The sequence below is a fragment of the Podarcis pityusensis genome (assembly GCF_964106645.2).
Source record: "Podarcis pityusensis genome assembly, chromosome: 6".
Classification (NCBI taxonomy): Eukaryota; Metazoa; Chordata; class Lepidosauria; order Squamata; family Lacertidae; genus Podarcis; species Podarcis pityusensis.
Genome location: NC_138030.1, coordinates 64,428,922 through 64,446,560, shown reverse-complemented (window position 1 = coordinate 64,446,560; position 17,639 = coordinate 64,428,922). Strand labels below are relative to the sequence as shown.

Here is a 17,639-nt window from a genome sequence, read left to right as displayed (position 1 = left end):
TGTGATCTATTGACAAATGCCTGTATTAATATATAGTCAGCTTGCATCTTCATACCACAGGCCTTAGAATTTTGACTAGGAACTGGGAATCAACATAAACATGTACAACTGCTGGTCTTGCGTCATCTAAGTCCCAGCTTTGCTTACCCCATAAGCTCTCCAGGTGCCTTAGTAGGCCTCCATAGAAGATGGAGCATAATCCCTGAGGGAGGGATCAGACTGAATGGCCATCTAATCTAGCATCCTCTCACAGTGGTAAGCCCAATGTCTATGCGAAGTCCACTAGCAGTACCTGGGCAAGCAGGAAGGACTCCTGAGGCTCAAGAACAGGAATGGGGAAACTCTGGCCTATGGATCTAATTGGGCTCACTGGGCTTCCCCATTTCAGCAAGCAGGTAGTGCTGTACATGTGACATCATCAGGCATGGGACAGGTAGTTCCAACAATATTATTGTGTACTTCCTCCAGGATTTTGAATACAAACTGCTTCCTCTGGAAAGGGCTCTGTTTTGGGGAGCATTTTCCCCTTTGCAAAGACTTTAAAGGTGGTTCCAGGGAGTTTCTTTGAAGTGTGTTCCTAGTGTCAACCAGCTGACTGAAGATACTCTTTCATTGCCAAAGGAGCTTGTTGTAACCACCAATCAGTTGTTCCGTGCTTACAGCAGCCTCCTTTGGACTTTGGCAGGTGTCAATCACCTGGTGTCATTATGATGACAGGTGATTGGCAAGTAGTCATTTCGACTCACTTGTCAAAGTTAGCCTGTGTGAGGTGAGGGAGATACCAACCAGATTCCTCACCCTTGTGCAAGATATATGTTACTCTGCAGTTGCTGTTTTTTATTTCTTCTTCTTCTTCTGCTGCTGCTGCTGTTGTTGTTTAAACAAAACACAAAGCTATTGAAGCAGTTGTGAATGAGCAAAGAACGTATGGAAAGAGGCTGCTTAATAATCCTTTCTCTTTTGATCCTTTTCCTGTTAAAATCACTCTTGTATTAGCTAATTCCATTGGGGAGAGAACATAAGGCTTATCCATATCTTCTCTGGATCTTTCTTGCTATAGGTGAAAAAGCAGCTAGAGAGAAAGGTAATTCTGAGATGGAAACAACTGTAGGAAGGAACAGAGCACAGTCTTTTCCTGTTTAGATAAAGCCTGCTCCAGGCTGCTATGGGTTTAAATGAAACTTCTATGGAGGAAACAGGCAGAAATCTAGTATGTGGTTGACGCGTCAGAGGAGATGGATGGGACAAAATACTGACCATGATTTCCCAAATATTGACCATGGTTTTCCAAACACTGACCATGGTTTCCCAAGCTTCAGAGTTCTTGGTGAGCTTACAAAGTTGTCATCAACCCCAGCCCAAATTCCTAGGAATATAATTGAAACAAAATCAAGAAATATAAATATATTACCAAAGTTTATTAAGCATCCATCACTGTCACTAGGAATCATAAAATGAAAAAAAAAAGCATTAAATTCCCAAGGAAGGTACACTCTGTACATGACCATGCCCTTTATTTCTGAGGTCCATAGTTCCTAATGAAAATTTTCACACTATACCTCATAATGTTCTTTTCCACCCCTTTTAACCCTGTTTCAACCTCTAGGTCCTTAGCCAGTCGCTGCAGAGTCCTCGAATATCATGTTAAGCTAAATGGGTTACTGGGGTCGTTGCCAACCCTGTACACTGGGATTTTGCCAGAAAAGGGTACTACTAAAGTGATCAAAATAGTATCTTTGTTAAATAAATAGCCCTAACTATGTTAAAAATAAAATTTGTTGTGGCTTTGTTGTGGCAGGGTGACCTGTAATTAAGTCTATTTTAATTGTACAAACCTAAAGTTTTGGTAGGATCTTGAAACCCTCCTGAAAAATACCAGTAGTCTGGAGATGCCGTTACTTCAGATCAATTCGTTGCCCAGCTGTTCATCTGGTCACAGTGCAAAGCAGGGTCTAACTGGTAGTAGCACCTATCCTGTGGAACAACTTTACAGCAGAGAATATGCAAGCACTGATGCTAGATGGCTTCCCCTGAAAGTGAAAAGTGCCCTATTTTAACAGGCTTCCCCCCTCCCCCTGTTCTGCTATTGACTCCCACCTACTGTTTTGATTTGGGTTTTTGGGTTTTATAGGATTATATTGTATTGCATTGGGTTTTAGATGTAAACCACTTTGGTAATGCATAATGGAAGTGGGGGGGGGGAGCAGTACAGAAATCTTTAAAAAGACAAATGAAAAATACAAACCAAGTGTATTCTTTGACTCATCGAGTCCCCAGGTATTGATGGGTTGCACATGCTCAATTGTCTCCACTTCCAGAGTTTGACACACTGACGTTATTTGTGACTTATGGGAGTGAGACACTTAGAGATGTGGTAAGATAAAGGGTAAAGGGACCCCTGACCATTAGGTCCAGTCGTGACTGACTCTGGGGTTGCGGCGCTCATCTCGCTTTATTGGCCGAGGGAGCAGATGTACAGCTTCCAGGTCATGTGGCCAGCATGACTAAGTCCTTCTGGCGAACCAGAGCAGCGCACGGAAACGCCGTTTACCTTCCCGCTGGAGCAGTACCTATTTATCTACTTGCACTCTGATGTGCTTTCAAACTGCTAGGTTGGCAGGAAGAGATGTGGTACTAAGGGATAATAAGCAGTGTGAGTGTGTTAATATTAAGTAAGAGATCAGCAAGGGTGGGATGTGGTCAGTTTTAGAAGCTGACAGCAACAGTTTCTGCACATCTTGATTCTGCAGGAAGATCTCCCCACAATCTCTCTTTGACTTTTCAGGGGCCTTTAGTTCCACTGGGGTGAAGCATCCCCTGTTGAATTGAGCAACATCAAAGGGCCCTGCGGTTCAAAACCCGCATCTTTAAGGGTTTCCCTTCTGCCTTCAGAACTTCCCTCTGCAGCTAGAGAGTCGTGGTGTGCGCATGAGGGAATTGGGGGGGTGGAGGTCTGCCAAAGGAGAAGGGCGACCCCACATTCAAGCAACCCCCCCCCCTTTTTAAAGAGATGTCACTTGTGTGAAGGCGATCTGGTGAAACCAGAGCAAGGAAGAGTGGTCACACTCACCCTGAACCCCAAATTCAGAGCGGGCTAAATTTTAAAGGGAGGGGATGTTCAGAGAAGGAAGCTTTGAGCTTGAATGAATGGAAAGGAGGAGATGGAAAGGGGGGGGGGATACAAACAACTGGAGCTCTTGAAAATAAAATCTGTGTGTGTGTGTGTGTGTGTGTGTGTGTGTGTGTGTCTTCCACATACGCGAGCTCGCTATCTGGTTGCAATCAATGCCTCTAATTGATGCTTTCTTTCCATCGCGGTGCCCCTTCACTATCTTCTGTTGCTTGCGTGTGCGTGTGTGTTTTCTTTTCCCCTCTGCCATATATATTTTGTGGTGTGTGTGTGTGTGTGATTTTCCCACCAACGCCACCATCCCCTCCCCTCTTTCCCTCTCTGCTCCAGCAGCACCAGCACCAGCCACCAGGACAAGTTGCTACGGAAACGGCTGCATGGCAACCGGCTCAGAGCCTGGGGTCCGTCTGCTGCTGCTGCTGCTGCTGCCGTTGCTACCGCTGCTGCTTCTGCCGCCGCCGCCGCCGCCGCTTGTGTGGCTGCCTCATTCTCCCGCGCGCTTCCCTCCTCGCTAGATGGTGTGCGAGACACCCGAGACTAGACACGCTCCGGACGCGGGCAGCGAGAAGCGGCGAGGAGCGAGAGGAGGAGAGGCGGCGCGAGGAGCGGAGAGAGGCGGCAGAAGGCGAAGGCGAAGGCGAAGCCGGCACAGGCAGCAGCGGCGGCCGGACGAGAAGAGGCGACAGGCGACGAGCGAGTCCGGGACGCTCTGCCGCTCGCCCGGGACCTGAGGAGAAGAAGAAGGCGAGGAGGCGGAGGAGGCGACGACGATTTCCCGCCCGCCCGCGCGCGCGCGCCTTTTTTTTTCTTCCTTTTTCCTTCTGAGGGGAGACGAGCCCAGAGCCCGACGCCGAGCCGGAGCGCAGCGCAGCTTCTCCCTCCGAAGCAGGCATGGACATGATGCCTCTGGTCCAGGGCGCTTGTTGCTCCAACCAGTGGCTGGCCGCGCTGCTGCTGAGCCTCTGCTGTCTGCTGCCCTCCTGCCTGCCCGCCGGGCAAAGTGTGGACTTCCCCGGGACGGCCGTGGACAACCTGGTGGTCAGGAAAGGCGAGACGGCGGTGCTGAGGTAGGGCTCGCCTCAGCTGCCGCTGCTCTCCGGCTCAGGGCGGCGCGCGGCGGGGGGGGGGGGGCAGAGGGCGGGAAAATAACATGTGAGGGGCTGTGTGTCGTGTGTGTGTGTGTTGTTGTGTTTCTCATGCTCAGCTGGAGAAGTCCTGGCTCCGCGGGGGCTGCACCGAAAAATGGGTCCGAGCCGTGGAGTTGTTGGGCAGAGGGAGAAAGAGAGAGGAGGCTCCATCCCACTTGGAAACTAATGGAGCCCCTCTGAGTTTTGTCCCCTCCTGCCTTTCTCTCTCCCCCCCCCCCCCCCAGCCATGTCCCCTCGCACTTGTGGCGTTGAAAGGTGTCCTCCCTCCTCTCCCCGCCGAAATGCCCCTCTTGGTGGGACTTTCAGCGGAACTTTAGCATCGCCTTTTCGTTACTCGGTGGGCTCTTTGGAGTGAGTCTTCCTCCCTCGCTCCCTCTGTGGTGTTTTTTTTTATTACTATTCCCTTTCTCGTGGATTTGCAATTAGCTCTCTCCCCGGAATTACTTCGCAGCTTCTTCCTCGGGCGTGCTTCTTCTCTCAGCTTCTTGTTAAGCCTCTGAAAGCTGTAATGGCTCATCAGAGAACAGCGAACATCCCCCCTCACGCGCTCTCTCTCACCCCCCCCCCGGCGCGTCCCCAGCTTCGCAGGCGAAGTGGCTGCAGTGCAGACTGAGCCTTGTGTGTGCGCGGTGCGAAATCTCTCCTTTGAGCAGAAATGTTGGAAGTTGGTGCCCAGCAGAGCCATCCGAGTGATGCTTAAAACGCCACCCCCACCCCCACCCGTTCTTCAGAGCCTCCCTCTGGCGCTTGAAACTCCCGTCCAGATGCTTGCTGCATTATCACTGACAGTGCAGTTCCACGCATCTGACTGCTACGGTATGGGATATGTAGATTTCTCGAGAGATCTGATCCAGGGATCCATCTGTACCAAGTACCAAGCAATGCATACCGCAGTGTATTAACTAACACACACACACTTCTTTTTTTGCCTGGGAGAGGTGCCTGTATTCTGATGTTTAATTGGACCATTTCCCCCAAGCCCTGATCTATGCTGCAAAATAAAGCAGCTCCTGTTCTTCCTTTAAAAAAAAACAAAAAAACAGAGAGAGAGCTTTGCGTGTGGAGATGATTTAAAAGCACACATTGCCACTTGTCTTGTAAATGCAGAGCCCCGTGCCCAATTAGTTGACGTTGTGAAACTGTAGAGAATAAGCAGACAGTTTGGTAACGGAAAGATCCAAAGGGATGGGGGGGGGTGGACTCTGTACCTCAGCAGCAGATGAATGCAAAAGGTCCTTACTTGCCTTTGGAATGCTAAGTTTGTTCAAAGAAGTTGGAATGGGAATCACTGATGCTCGACTTAATTTCTTTGGGATAGTGCTTGATGTTTGTAACAGGATCTGCAGTGCAACCTTCTTATGCCTGCTATATAGCACTGCTCAGCAGTAACAGTTCACTGAGGATACAGATACACTCCACTTCGGGTTCTTGGCATTTTCATGGCGATTTTCATAGGAGGATGTTAACGATGTGTATTAATTACTTTTTCAAATATACATATTTCTGCCACCAGAAGATTGCACGGTTTACAGCAGTTTTGCAATTCCTTCCTTTTTAACAACGTTTCCATTTCATAACAACCCACTTGGCTAGTGGAGAATTTGTTTACCAGTAGCAGTCTATCGTCTATGCATCCCTCCCACCCCCCCCCCCAAACTGGCTTAATTAGTCACCTGTTTTAATTTGTGCTTCCCCAGCCCCCAGCTTAATTTTTAGTGGTCGCATTTTGCACATTGCTAGGACAATTCTCTAGGGTGTGTGTGAAGGGAGGGGAGCAATTGTATGGTTTTTCTTACTACTTAGAATAAGTACAAAGATTCCTACTTCTTGTTTCTTACATGTTCATAGGTTAGTCTCTGCAGCAGTTTTAACCATGAACAACATGGTTATAAATTGTGTTGCTTGCTGATAGTGAATTAGATTCGTAAACTAACTTCATCAGAATCCTTGTTTTTCACTTATACTGCAAAGCTCTTGCCATATATTTATTGCAGAAGATATTCTTTCATTGTTTCAAACTGTGGCAGGGGCAGCCCAGCCCTATTTATTTCCCTGACTGTTCTCATGTGGTGGATGCTGAGAACACATTCAGTGTTTATGCACCACTGGTTGACATATTTTTCATCTGTAGTAATATGCTGTAGTTACAGTCCATGGTTTTAGAATACATTGGAATTTACTCTTGTTGGTTTCCCATGCTGCAGACAGAAAGTAAATGCAACCCTAGTCTCTTTCTTTATTTGCATTGCCTCCAATGTAAAGACAGCCAAGGATCAGAGTTGATGAGCTGAGTTTTCCCATTCATGCTAGGATGCAAACCAGTGCTAGTGAGCAGTGTGAATCCTTCATACATATTTTTAAAGAAACCAAATGAATTCAGAACTAAGCAACCGATGGTGCCTTTTCGCACCTAGAATTAAATGTGTATGTTATCACTGTAACATATGTATTTCTCCAAGGCCTGGCTATGACGCGGAATACATTACATAAATGCAATAGGACTTTTATGGCAAAGCGATTCTTCCCATCTTGTAAGTGGGGGAGCATGAATAGCAGCTTTTAAAATAAAATTCCACCGAGAATAGAAAGCACTATACATTATTTCACCAGAGAAAGCAAAATGCATTACTGATCTACTGGGCACAGAAGAGCAAAGGCAATATTAATGTTGTTAAAATTCCTTGAACGTTTCTTAAGGAATGGCACATTTTGTGGAATGAAATACATTCCCCTTGGTATCTGTCGTACAAGCAAAGTTTACTTCAGTGGAGCCCAATTTTCAAGGAAAGTTGATAGGAAACAGAGGAGCAACTTAGCCATTTGATGCAGACTTCCTAGTCATTCTCTGGAATCTTGTCCCTACGGGTTATGCACAGCTTTTATTTAATGCATAAAACCCAGAACACTTAAATTAATGAAAATCTACAAGAAAATGCTTTTTAGGTGTCGTATTCGGGAAGCAGCCTTCTGCAAACACAGACAAGGAATGCAGAGTACATATTGCAGCTGTTTCAATGGCTCTGTTGATTTGTTCACAGGTAGTAGCTAGTGTATTTTCTACCACTTACCCAAGACTAGAGTGTGATGGTTGGGATTAATGCATATTGCTCTGCATAAAGAAATGTATATAAATATAAGGTGATATTGTATCACATATTTTTATCACTGTGATTCTGTATACAAACAACTATGTTTTATAAGGTTCATGAAAATATTTTGATTCTCAGAGTCAAACTGTATTTTCATGTTTAAAAAGAAATATTTTGTGTGGCCAGGGGTCCCCAAAGGAACTACACGCTTAAAATATTGCAATCAAGAAACTTCTAATTTGAAGACTTAAATCATCCAGTATAACTGCTGGTGGCTAATATTAAAGGTCAAGTGTTGGGATCTCTGAGTCATCCTTTCAGTGTTTGAGTCAGCAGTTTTGTTGTTTAATGAAAGGACGATTATGTTAATAAGGATGATATACAGGTGTTTTAATTATCTGACTGCTGAACTGTTGAAAAATGTTATCAGTTAGGCATTTTAGCTGAGATGCTATAGGGATGTAATTGTGGAATGGTGGTGGAGTCTTTCTCTGATAAATCCACAAGCCAAGTGAAGCCAGTAATGTCTGTGGTTGTGTCAGTGGTAGCAAGACTCTTTCTAGGAAGCAATTCTTGTAATCACCATTAGTGGAGTCCAGTGCCAGACTTCCATGTGACTTTGCAGTGTCCCATGTGGGGCAAAATGTGATGGAATAAGGATAGCTTTCTTCCAGAAGCTTGGGCTGCAATCCTATACACAGTTACTAGGGAGTGATCACCATTGAACAAAGGTGGGGTATATTTCTGAGTACACATCTGTCTAGAAATTCACTGATGAAAGGTTTAAAGGAGGGATGTGCTATATATTGTAAGTATTATCTGAGAAATTTGAAGTATTATACTTTCTACGTGCAAGCTTCAAACATCTTATGTCTGCCAGCAATCTATATTTTAAACAACTTGCCTTGTTTTATAGGGTTGGGCAGCAAGCTGAATCATAATAGCTACACAGATTGAAATAAAATCGCAGGTCTACCAAATAAAGCCACAGCTTTACAGCACCTTTTATCGTTTTGTATATTTGGGTATCACAGTTCCAGTGTTGGAATACTAATATTATTGGTGATGTACACAAGGGATGGAGAACTTGCAGCCCTCCAGATGTTGTTGGACACCAGCTCCCATCACCTGTTGCTAGTGTGGACAATGGTTGGGGGTTATTGAAATTGTAGGCCAACAGTATCTGTGAGCCACAAATATCAACCTCTGATACAACCTTGCTGGATGAAGATTATCGCTGGGAGCCATGATCTGTTCCAGCCAGCCATTTTTCTATAGCAGCCTTTTCCAACCGACCAAGTGCCATTCAGAGGCTTGGGCCTGCAGGTCCCACCACCCCTGAGAGATAGCAATGTGCAGAGTCTTGCTCCCCTACCCCACCCCACAAGGCACACATGACTGGACTCACATGAGAGTGCCCAACAAGAACTATGGTACAGCACAGGGTATTCCGACTACAGGCTTGCATGATCAATTTTTGATTTTTATTACAACCCTGAGATCTACCGACCGGTGCAAAACGAGAACAAAATTTGGGAAAGGCTGGTGAAAATTGCTGCCTCCAAGAAAATTCGATCACAGAAAAGGATTTAGCTCCCACACCAGCAATGTTCCTGAATATTTTTAACTTTCTCCCATTTAAATGAATGGCTATGACCCACCCCATGGAGAAAAGAAAAAAGAAACTTGTAATCCCACCCAGGCATATGTCCCATTGAATTTATTATGGCTTATTTCTGAATAGACATATATAATATTGTACTACCATACTCTGTCATTCTGAACTGACTAAAATGAATCATGACTTAGCAATAAGCATCCTGGATATTGGTTTTATGTTAGGATGTATCTCTGTGCTTCTACAATATATCATCCAGACCTGATAACAGCCCAATTGCTTCTGTGGTATAGACGCTGTTGTGATTCAGGGCATGGCCTTTGTTGACGTACTTCAACAAAAATGAAAACCACAGACGCAAACACAGTGAATTAGTTGAATAGAATGACACAACTTCTTAATATATGTCTTAAAGCACTTACACAGTTTGTGCTAGTCTTTTCAGTTCAACAGATCTGATCTACTGCAAGAACGTAGTTATAACTAAGCAATGAGTAAGTCAAAGTTTATAGGTACCATTTTAAAAATTGGACAGACGTGCTTAGGCTTTCCTTGGGGCAAGGTGTGAGGACACATGATACAGTCATCTCCCTGAATCTATGATGCTCTGGTCAGTGCCTAGATGGGAGATCAAATGGAAATCCCATGTACTCCAACTTGAGTTCCATGATGGGAAAAGTTATTCTTTCTCCCTTCCTTTTTGGTGAGCTACAACTGCCATTTTTTTCATTTTCTACATCGTAAGTCAATAAACTTCATTACTTCCCAGTGTCACAGTGTACATAGTGGAACATGGTAAACTGCCTTATACTGAGCCAGCCATTCGTCCATCTAGGTTATTATTGCCTACACTGATGATCAGCAAAATTCTGGGATTCCAGGCAGAAATCTTTCCCAGTCTTATCTGGAAATGCCAAGGACTGAATATGGGAACATCAAAATGCAAAACATGTGCTCTGCTACCACACTATGGCCCTTAAAAGATTGTTGGGGGAAAGCTTGACTGAATTCTTGAGGGGCAGATTAAAATTAACAATCTGGTTTTGAAGTGGGACTGAAATGAAGGTTTGAAGAAAGTAGCAAATGCACCAAAATGCATATCCGCTTGGAATATGGAAGAGGCACATGCTGGAAAATGGAGAACTGAGTTTCACAAAGATAACTGCTTGGCTGTGATGTTGAGGCCAAGAGGAATAAGAAAATTGAGAATCAAGACACTGCAAACAAGAAAGTCCCTGTGTGATTATCGTTAAATCGCACCTAATGTGTTGGTGGATTTGATTTTGGAATCGACACGTGGTTGCAAGTTGAGCAATGTGAATTCGGACAAAAATGGAAAGTTGGATGCTAGGTATAGTAACAGGGCCATACTGATTTACTGAAGGCAGTCTTATATCTGTGGGGACATCTAAGAGAAAATATGATGAGTTTATGGCCCATTAAAATGGGACTTAGATATTTAATTGCAGATTCAAGTCCTGCAGATTCATTGGAAAATAACCTTTTCTGAAGTGTATCCTAAAGGTATATAAGAAAATGCTAATTTTTTTTCAGAGTTGGCCATAATAATTTGTGGTGTCAGGCAAGAATCTTCGATGAAAGTGCCTCTTGGCTTCTAGGGATGGAAAAATTAACCAATTTCTGTTCTATCAGTTTCACACTCTCCCCTCCCAATCTTAAATTCACTTCTTCACATTTCTTCATTGATTTTCAATGATAATGATGATGATGTTGTTGTTGTTGTTGATGATGATTTATTGATTATACCCCGCCCATCTGGCTGGGTTTCCCCAGCCACAGGGTTTCGTCAGTAAAAAATCCTTATGAAAATTCTTCAGCATGTTAATGTGAATTTCTTCTAAAACCACATTTTCTGTATGCAGTTTTGACTAATGTACACATTTTGCACGCAGTTTCTTCTAATGTAATGCTGGATTGCACAGTTGGATAGAGTGTGGTGCTGATAATGGCAAGTTTGCAGGTTCAATCCCCGTATGGGACAGCATTGCAGGGGGTTGGACTAGATGATCCTCAGGGTTCCTTCCAGCTCTACAATTCTATGATACTGGATAAATCTATGATATTTTTGCATCTATTTTCATTAATATATTCATTTTTATGCACACTTTCCCCCAAATATGCATTTTTGTTAACACCAGTTAGGGAACTGCATTAAGGTTTAGTAAGAAAGATGAGGACATCAGATGGGCCCAGGATACATTTTAGATGGATGTAAAGTTGTGTATGTTTTGTTTATATACTGCCTGCAGTATGTAATGTTGCATGCTGTTGGGGGTCTGTTATCTCACTTGTAGTTTATAATGTTCCTATGGCAGTATAAGTGGGACGTGGGTGGCGCTGTGGTCTAAACCACTGAGTCTTGGGCTTGCTGATCGGAAGGTTAGCGGTTCGAATCCCCGTGACGGGTGAGCTCCTGTTGCTCAGTCCCTGCTCCTGCCAACCCAGCAGTTCAAAAGCACGTCAAAGTGCAAGTAGATAAATAGGTACTCCTCCGGCAGGAAGGTAAACGGCGTTTCTGTGTGCTGCTCTGGTTTCACCAGAAGCGGCTTAGTCATGCAGGCCACATGACCCGGAAAAACTGCCTGTGGACAAATGTCAGCTCCCTCAATCAGTAAAACGAGATGAGCACCGCAACCCCAGAGTCGTTCATGACTAGACTTAACTGTCAGGGGTCCTTAACCTTTACCTTTTATGGCAGTATAAATAGATCTAATTTCTCTTTCTAAATGTCTGGATATATTTGTGCATGAACATAAATCAGCATTTGGGTCAACTTCATAGGGAACTATTGGTCCGGGTAGTTCAGTATAGTACAATTATTGGCATAGACTGGTCTCCAGGGTTTGAGACAGCCATCTTTCCAGCTATTATATTGAGATCCTGGGGACTGAACTCTTCAGCCATTCCCACAAAGGTAGCATTTACCAACTCTACCTGCTGTAGACTATTCCAGCTTCTTTTTCTTAAACCCTCAATAAACTTAATTCTATATCAGTCCTAAGCAACTTGTTCCATTACTCAAGTGTTTTTTTATGGCTTAGAAACCTTTCCTACTGTCAAATTAAAAAACCTGCCTTTTTGTAATTCAATAAATTGAAGTGCATATTAGAGACAATTTAACCACAGGCTCAAGTGCCAGGTGTTTATCTGTTAATTGGCATAGATTTGAAATGAAGAAATCTTCCATAAACAGCTTCTTAACTTTAGACACCTACATGTGGCAAAAAAATGTATTAATATTTCAGAAAGATCCGCATGAATACTCACTTTGCAAATCATTCTACAAGTATAAAATAGAGGAAAGAAATTGAAGCCATTAATAAGAAAAGGATTTACAATGGAGGAAAAGACAAGATTAAATGTAGGTAGAGGAGCTAATATATCCAGGAGCATAAGAGCATGCATCAGACTAAAGCAACCTCATGGACTGCTAAATAAATGTGCATAGTTATAGGAAGATTTTGCTTGCAGCACACAGCAGAAATTTCACTTCTCTAGATATTTGATCTGGAATAAGGACCTAAATAGATGAGTCAATAACCTTCTAATCTGCATAACATTGCCATTCCACTTTTACAATCCAGTTATTTATTGAAAGAAAAGTTATAGTGCTGCTTATATCACAAAAAAATGAAAGAGCTATACTAGCATTAAATTAATGTCCTCCATATAATTTGGATTACCGCTGCCATCCTCTCTTACCATTTGGCCATGCTCGCTGGGTCTAACATAAGCTGGGAGTCCAATTTATTTAAGGGGTAGGATCAAGGTGTAAAGTCTTTAGTAGCAAGTCAAATAGTAGAATTTCTTTGAGGCTTGGTGGTGGGATGCATGCTGAAGACATATTGGAAGCTTGGGGCTTTTCTGATAATTGTGTTCCCTAAATTTTGACCCACACCTTTTAGCGGTTTCTGGAATTATGATTGTCAACAGACACAATCCTATAAAATGAACACAAAAAATTGGCTGCCTGAACTGCTAGATCATACTTGTTCTTTTCATGCCTTCCTATAGTATTTTACCAGGTAAATGTCCTATACTCTGCCAGGGTGATTTTGGTAGACCAAGTAGCCATTGAATTATCCATTGACAAATAACATTTCGTATTGCAATAAGCAAATAGCAGACCCTCCAAGTGTCACTTTTCCAGATTTACAGAAGCTGTCCCAGTTTCTTATTTGATCCCAGAGTGTCCCACTTTTCCTTAGGACATCCCTATTTTCACTGGGAAAATGTTGGAGTGTATGGAGTTATACGACCCCCGAGCCAAGGAGGTCCACATTTAGAAGACATCTGAAGCCAGCCTTGTATAGAGAAGTTTTTTTTAATATTGTGTTTCTATATACTTTTGTACCTTGGTTTTCGAACAGCTTAGTTCTCAAATGTTTTGGCTCCCAAATGCCGCAAACCCGGAAGTGACTGTTCCAGTTTGCAATCAGTTTTTGGAAGCCGAACGTCTGATGGGGCTTCTGCGGCTTCCAATTGGCTGCAGGTTCTTACTGCAGCCAATCAGAAGCCGCACTTTGGTTTCCGAACATTTTGGAAGTTGAACAGAGTTCCGGAACGGATTCCGTTCTACTTCCAAGGTACGACTGTATGTTGGAAGCCGCCCAATGTGGTGGGGTATAAATAATAAAATTGTTGTAGTTGTTGTTGAACAAGATGTCCCTATTTTCATCGGAGAAATGTTGAAGAGTATGAAATAGTAGAGTGCCCGAGAGCTACTAGAAAATATACATATTGTAAGGAATGAAAGTTGCTTCTGTGTAGGATCTACTGTTGGGACAAAAAGATTACCTTGGGTTTTTTTCAATTACTTTCTTCTCACTGAATGGCATTAAGTGTCAGTGTCCTAAATGTTAGCAAAATAGAAGATTCAGCCTCCAGATTAAGTCTGCCTGATCAGCTGACATGCTTAAACTGCAGTATTCCCAAGGACTACAGAGAATGAATTACACTGGTTTTAATCCCATAAGGATAAGATAATCAAACTCTGTATCAAACCTGCTTTTTAAAACAGATGTGGTTTTGGCATTTTAATGCATGTGCACTTGCTGCACCAAGCACATATTTTGGTTTTCAAGTTACTCTGCAGGCCAAGAGATATCACAAGGGGGGGGGGGGGCTCTTTTAGGCCAACAGCCACCTTTCCTCTTGGGTAATTTTCCAGGGACCATGTGCAAAAGGTAGGCAGAGCCAGAGGCAAAAGTGGGCAAAGCAATACATGCAGTTTTTACAACAACAACAACTTATTATTTATACCCCACCCATCTGGCTGGGTTTCCCCAGCCACTCTGGGTGGCTTCCAGCAAAATATTAAAATACAATAATTCATCAAATCTTAAAAGCTTCCCTAAACAGGGCTGGCTTCAGGTGTCTTCTAAAAGTCAGATAGTGTTTATTTCTTTGACATCTGCTACCTTTGGTAGCTTGGTTTCTAGACACACTGTCATATGCTCCCAATCCCTCATTTGTCTGGATATGGGACTATCAGAGTTTAGGGACACATTTCTACCAAGCCAAAAACACTTAAGAGGAATGTGAAACAGGGCCTGTGAGCTGTGTGCCTGGAAAGGGTATGGCTGAGGAATATGGGATAGCCAGCCTCATTTAGCCAACATGTTACAGTCTAAATAATGCCTGGAGGGGTTAAGACTATAGAGTAAGTTGTCCTGCCAGGCCTACTTCACCTTGGAAGGAACTAGCTACAGTCAAACCTTGGTTCCTGAACAGCTCCGTTTTGGAACGTTTCGGCTCCCGAATGCCAAAAACCTGGAAGTAAGCGCTCCAGTTTTCTAATGCTTTTTGGAAACTGAATGTCTGACACAGCTTCCGCTTGACTGCAGAAAGCTCTTGCAGCCAGTTGGAAGCAACACCTCAGTTGTCGAACGTTTCAGAAGCTGAACGGGCTTCCGGAACGAATTACATTCGACAACTGAGGTTTGACTGTAATCAAGGCAATTGTTCACCCCCAGTCTACCTGAGAAGCTCAGTGTGTAAGGAAGTCTAAGCAGGTTGCCATGTTTTACTGCCTGTGTAGCATTTTATGAATGCTGAATGGAAAAGGACATGAACAAGACCTTTGAAGTGTTTGTAAGTAAACCAATTTTTAACTTACCAAACGTGGTTTTTTCCTATACTAGGGGAAGAGGGAACTCACAAGGGTGTATTTTAAAGGCCCAACAGCTTATATTTCCTTGCTTTACTTTGTTGCATATTTTGTGATTTTAAATCTCTTCTGAGTTTCTCTCATGAAAGATTACCTGCTTTAAACTTGGATCTTTTGGCATCCAGTAATTCTCCTTTCTACATACCATTTCCCACCACCATCAACAAAGAATGGTCCTGACAGCAAGATTGAGGGACTTGGTGGGCCACATTCAGACCCTGGACCTGTGGTTCTTTACCCTGGATGTATGAAGGAATGCTAAGCAATCACTTTTAGCATAAGATTCCAGAGATGGGGTCTTGCTGTCCCATTTAACGGAAACGGTAGAGGGAGGAAATGAGAGAGTCATTTGCCTTTTTCATTTGAGTTGTGAGAAACTCTGGGCTTATTCCTGGCCCTTAAATGGCAATGACTTGGTCTGCAGTGTACAACCCATGTCCTGATAAATGCAGTAATAATGAATAAATCTCTGAATGATGGTGTGCCTCAGAATTAAGCTCTGCTTCTGGTTTGGTGGAAGTCTTCCCTTACATTGTAGGCTTTTTTTCAGAGCATGATACAGCATGAGTTGTTATCCCAGCAAATCCGTTTAGCCATCTGGACCTCTGCACTGTGTTTTTTTCACTCTCTCTCTCTCTCTGGTAACAGCAAGTCCCCAAGTTCTAAATATATGTGTGTACCCTGGCAACAGAACACAGAATAAAGCAACTTCCCATCAGTAAACAAGAACTAGAGATACTTTTTAAATTTGTTACCACAGCACAGCAGCCACACCAGCTGTTGCCAAAACCATTGCACAAGCTGTTGAGTGAATAGTTTAGCTGGTTGCCACAAGCCTGTGTTCACTTCCTTTGCTGTGTGAGCTTAATGAAAGCCCAGGTTTGCAGAACTTCCAATGTAGTCGTTGATTAGATTTTACAGATGGAATTTCATTAATGGTGTTCCAGTTATTTGCTTGTTACTTTTAATTGTTGACCTGTGAAATAAAATACTTGGCAGAGGATGCTGCTGAAACTTCCTGGAATCTTAGATTAAAAAGGGACACGGATTTGCCATTATGGCCCTAGTCAAGTATTGGGGAGGGGAACCTGGCATCTTCCAGATGTTGTTGGACTTCATTTTCCCACCATCACAATGTGGTGTAGCGGTTAGAGTGTTGCACTAGGGCCTGAGAGACCAGGGTTCAAACTCCTACTCAGCCACGAACCTACAGCCACTTTCTTACAGCCTAACTTTCCTCAAAGGGTTGCTGTGAGAATAAGATTGAGTGGGGGGAAAGTGTTTGTGCCACCTTGAGCCTTTTGGAGAAAAGGTGGAATATAAATACAATAATAGATAAAATAAATGCTCAGCTGACATGCATTACAAGTGGAAGGACCACAGCCCTATACATCAGGGATGCAATACTGTATATTAGGGACATGGGCGGCGCAGTGGTCTAATCCACTGAGCCTCTTGGGCTTGCCAATCGGAATTCGAATCCCCATGACAGGGTGAGCTCCCGTTGCTCTGTCCCATCTCCTGCCAACCTAGCAGTTCGAAGCACACCAGTGCGAGTAGATAAATAGGTAACACTGCGGTCGGAAGGTAAACGGCGTTTCCATGCACTTTGGTTTCCATCATGGTGTCCCATTGCGCCAGAAGTGGTTTAGTCATGCTGGCCACATGACCCAGAAAGCTGTCTGTGGACAAATGCCAGCTCCCTCAGCCTGAAAGCGAGATGAGCGCCGCAACCTTTTTTGACTGTACAGTATATTAGCAGTAGGGAACCTACATGACCTACCATTTGTTGTTGGACTGCAAGTCCCCTCATCCCCAGCCAAAATGCATAATGGTCCAGGATGATGTGGAGTTATAACTGGAGCCCACAGGTTCCCCTATTTCTCTAGCAGTGCATAATCGTTGGAAAAAGAAAAAAAGCTCACCTATGTTCTCCCAGCAGTATAATCTTCAAAAGATCATTTACTTCTCTGCAAACCATCCCAGTAGGCCTATCAGTCCCCAAAACATGCTAAGTCATACTTTGATAAGCTCTTTTTTTCTCCACAACAGACCAGATTTTGTGGTATGCAGAAACAGAAGATTTTTCTGTTTGGAAACTGAATTGTTCTTCACCTGTTCACTGCCTGCTTAGCAATATCTGCTTTGAACCTGGCTGGAAGACTGCAACTGCCAATACGTCCTTCAAATAATTTTAGGAGAACTAGCTTGCTAACAAACCAACCCATTTCCCTATCTTTCTGCCAAGTGTGTAATTTTCTCCAGAGATTGCAACCATGCCCTCCAGACACCGTGGACTCCAATGCTCAATTGGGGCCAAGAATGATGGGAGTTGCAGTCTACAATATCTGGAGGGTGTCCCGTTCCTACCCATTCCTTATAACATCAGTGCAGCCAATGAAGGTGTATTATCTGTATTTGGCTGGAGATGTCTATTTCTCTGGTAGCCCTTTTCTTGTTGTTT

At 43.5% G+C, this 17,639-nt stretch overlaps 1 protein-coding gene across 2 annotated transcripts in view; it reads left to right on the top strand.

The window, feature by feature from the left end:
- The first annotated feature begins 3,709 nt into the window (after positions 1-3,709).
- NEGR1 (neuronal growth regulator 1) overlaps positions 3,710-17,639 on the top strand; it is a 466,181-nt gene continuing 452,251 nt past the window's right edge. The window contains exon 1 of one of the 2 annotated variants that reach the window (XM_081008954.1): positions 3,710-4,197. In XM_081008954.1, coding sequence (XP_080865080.1) covers positions 4,022-4,197 — 176 coding nt within the window. In that variant the 5' untranslated portion in view covers positions 3,710-4,021. The remainder of the gene's footprint in view (positions 4,198-17,639) is intronic. The other variant, XM_081008955.1, reaches the window with a different exon arrangement.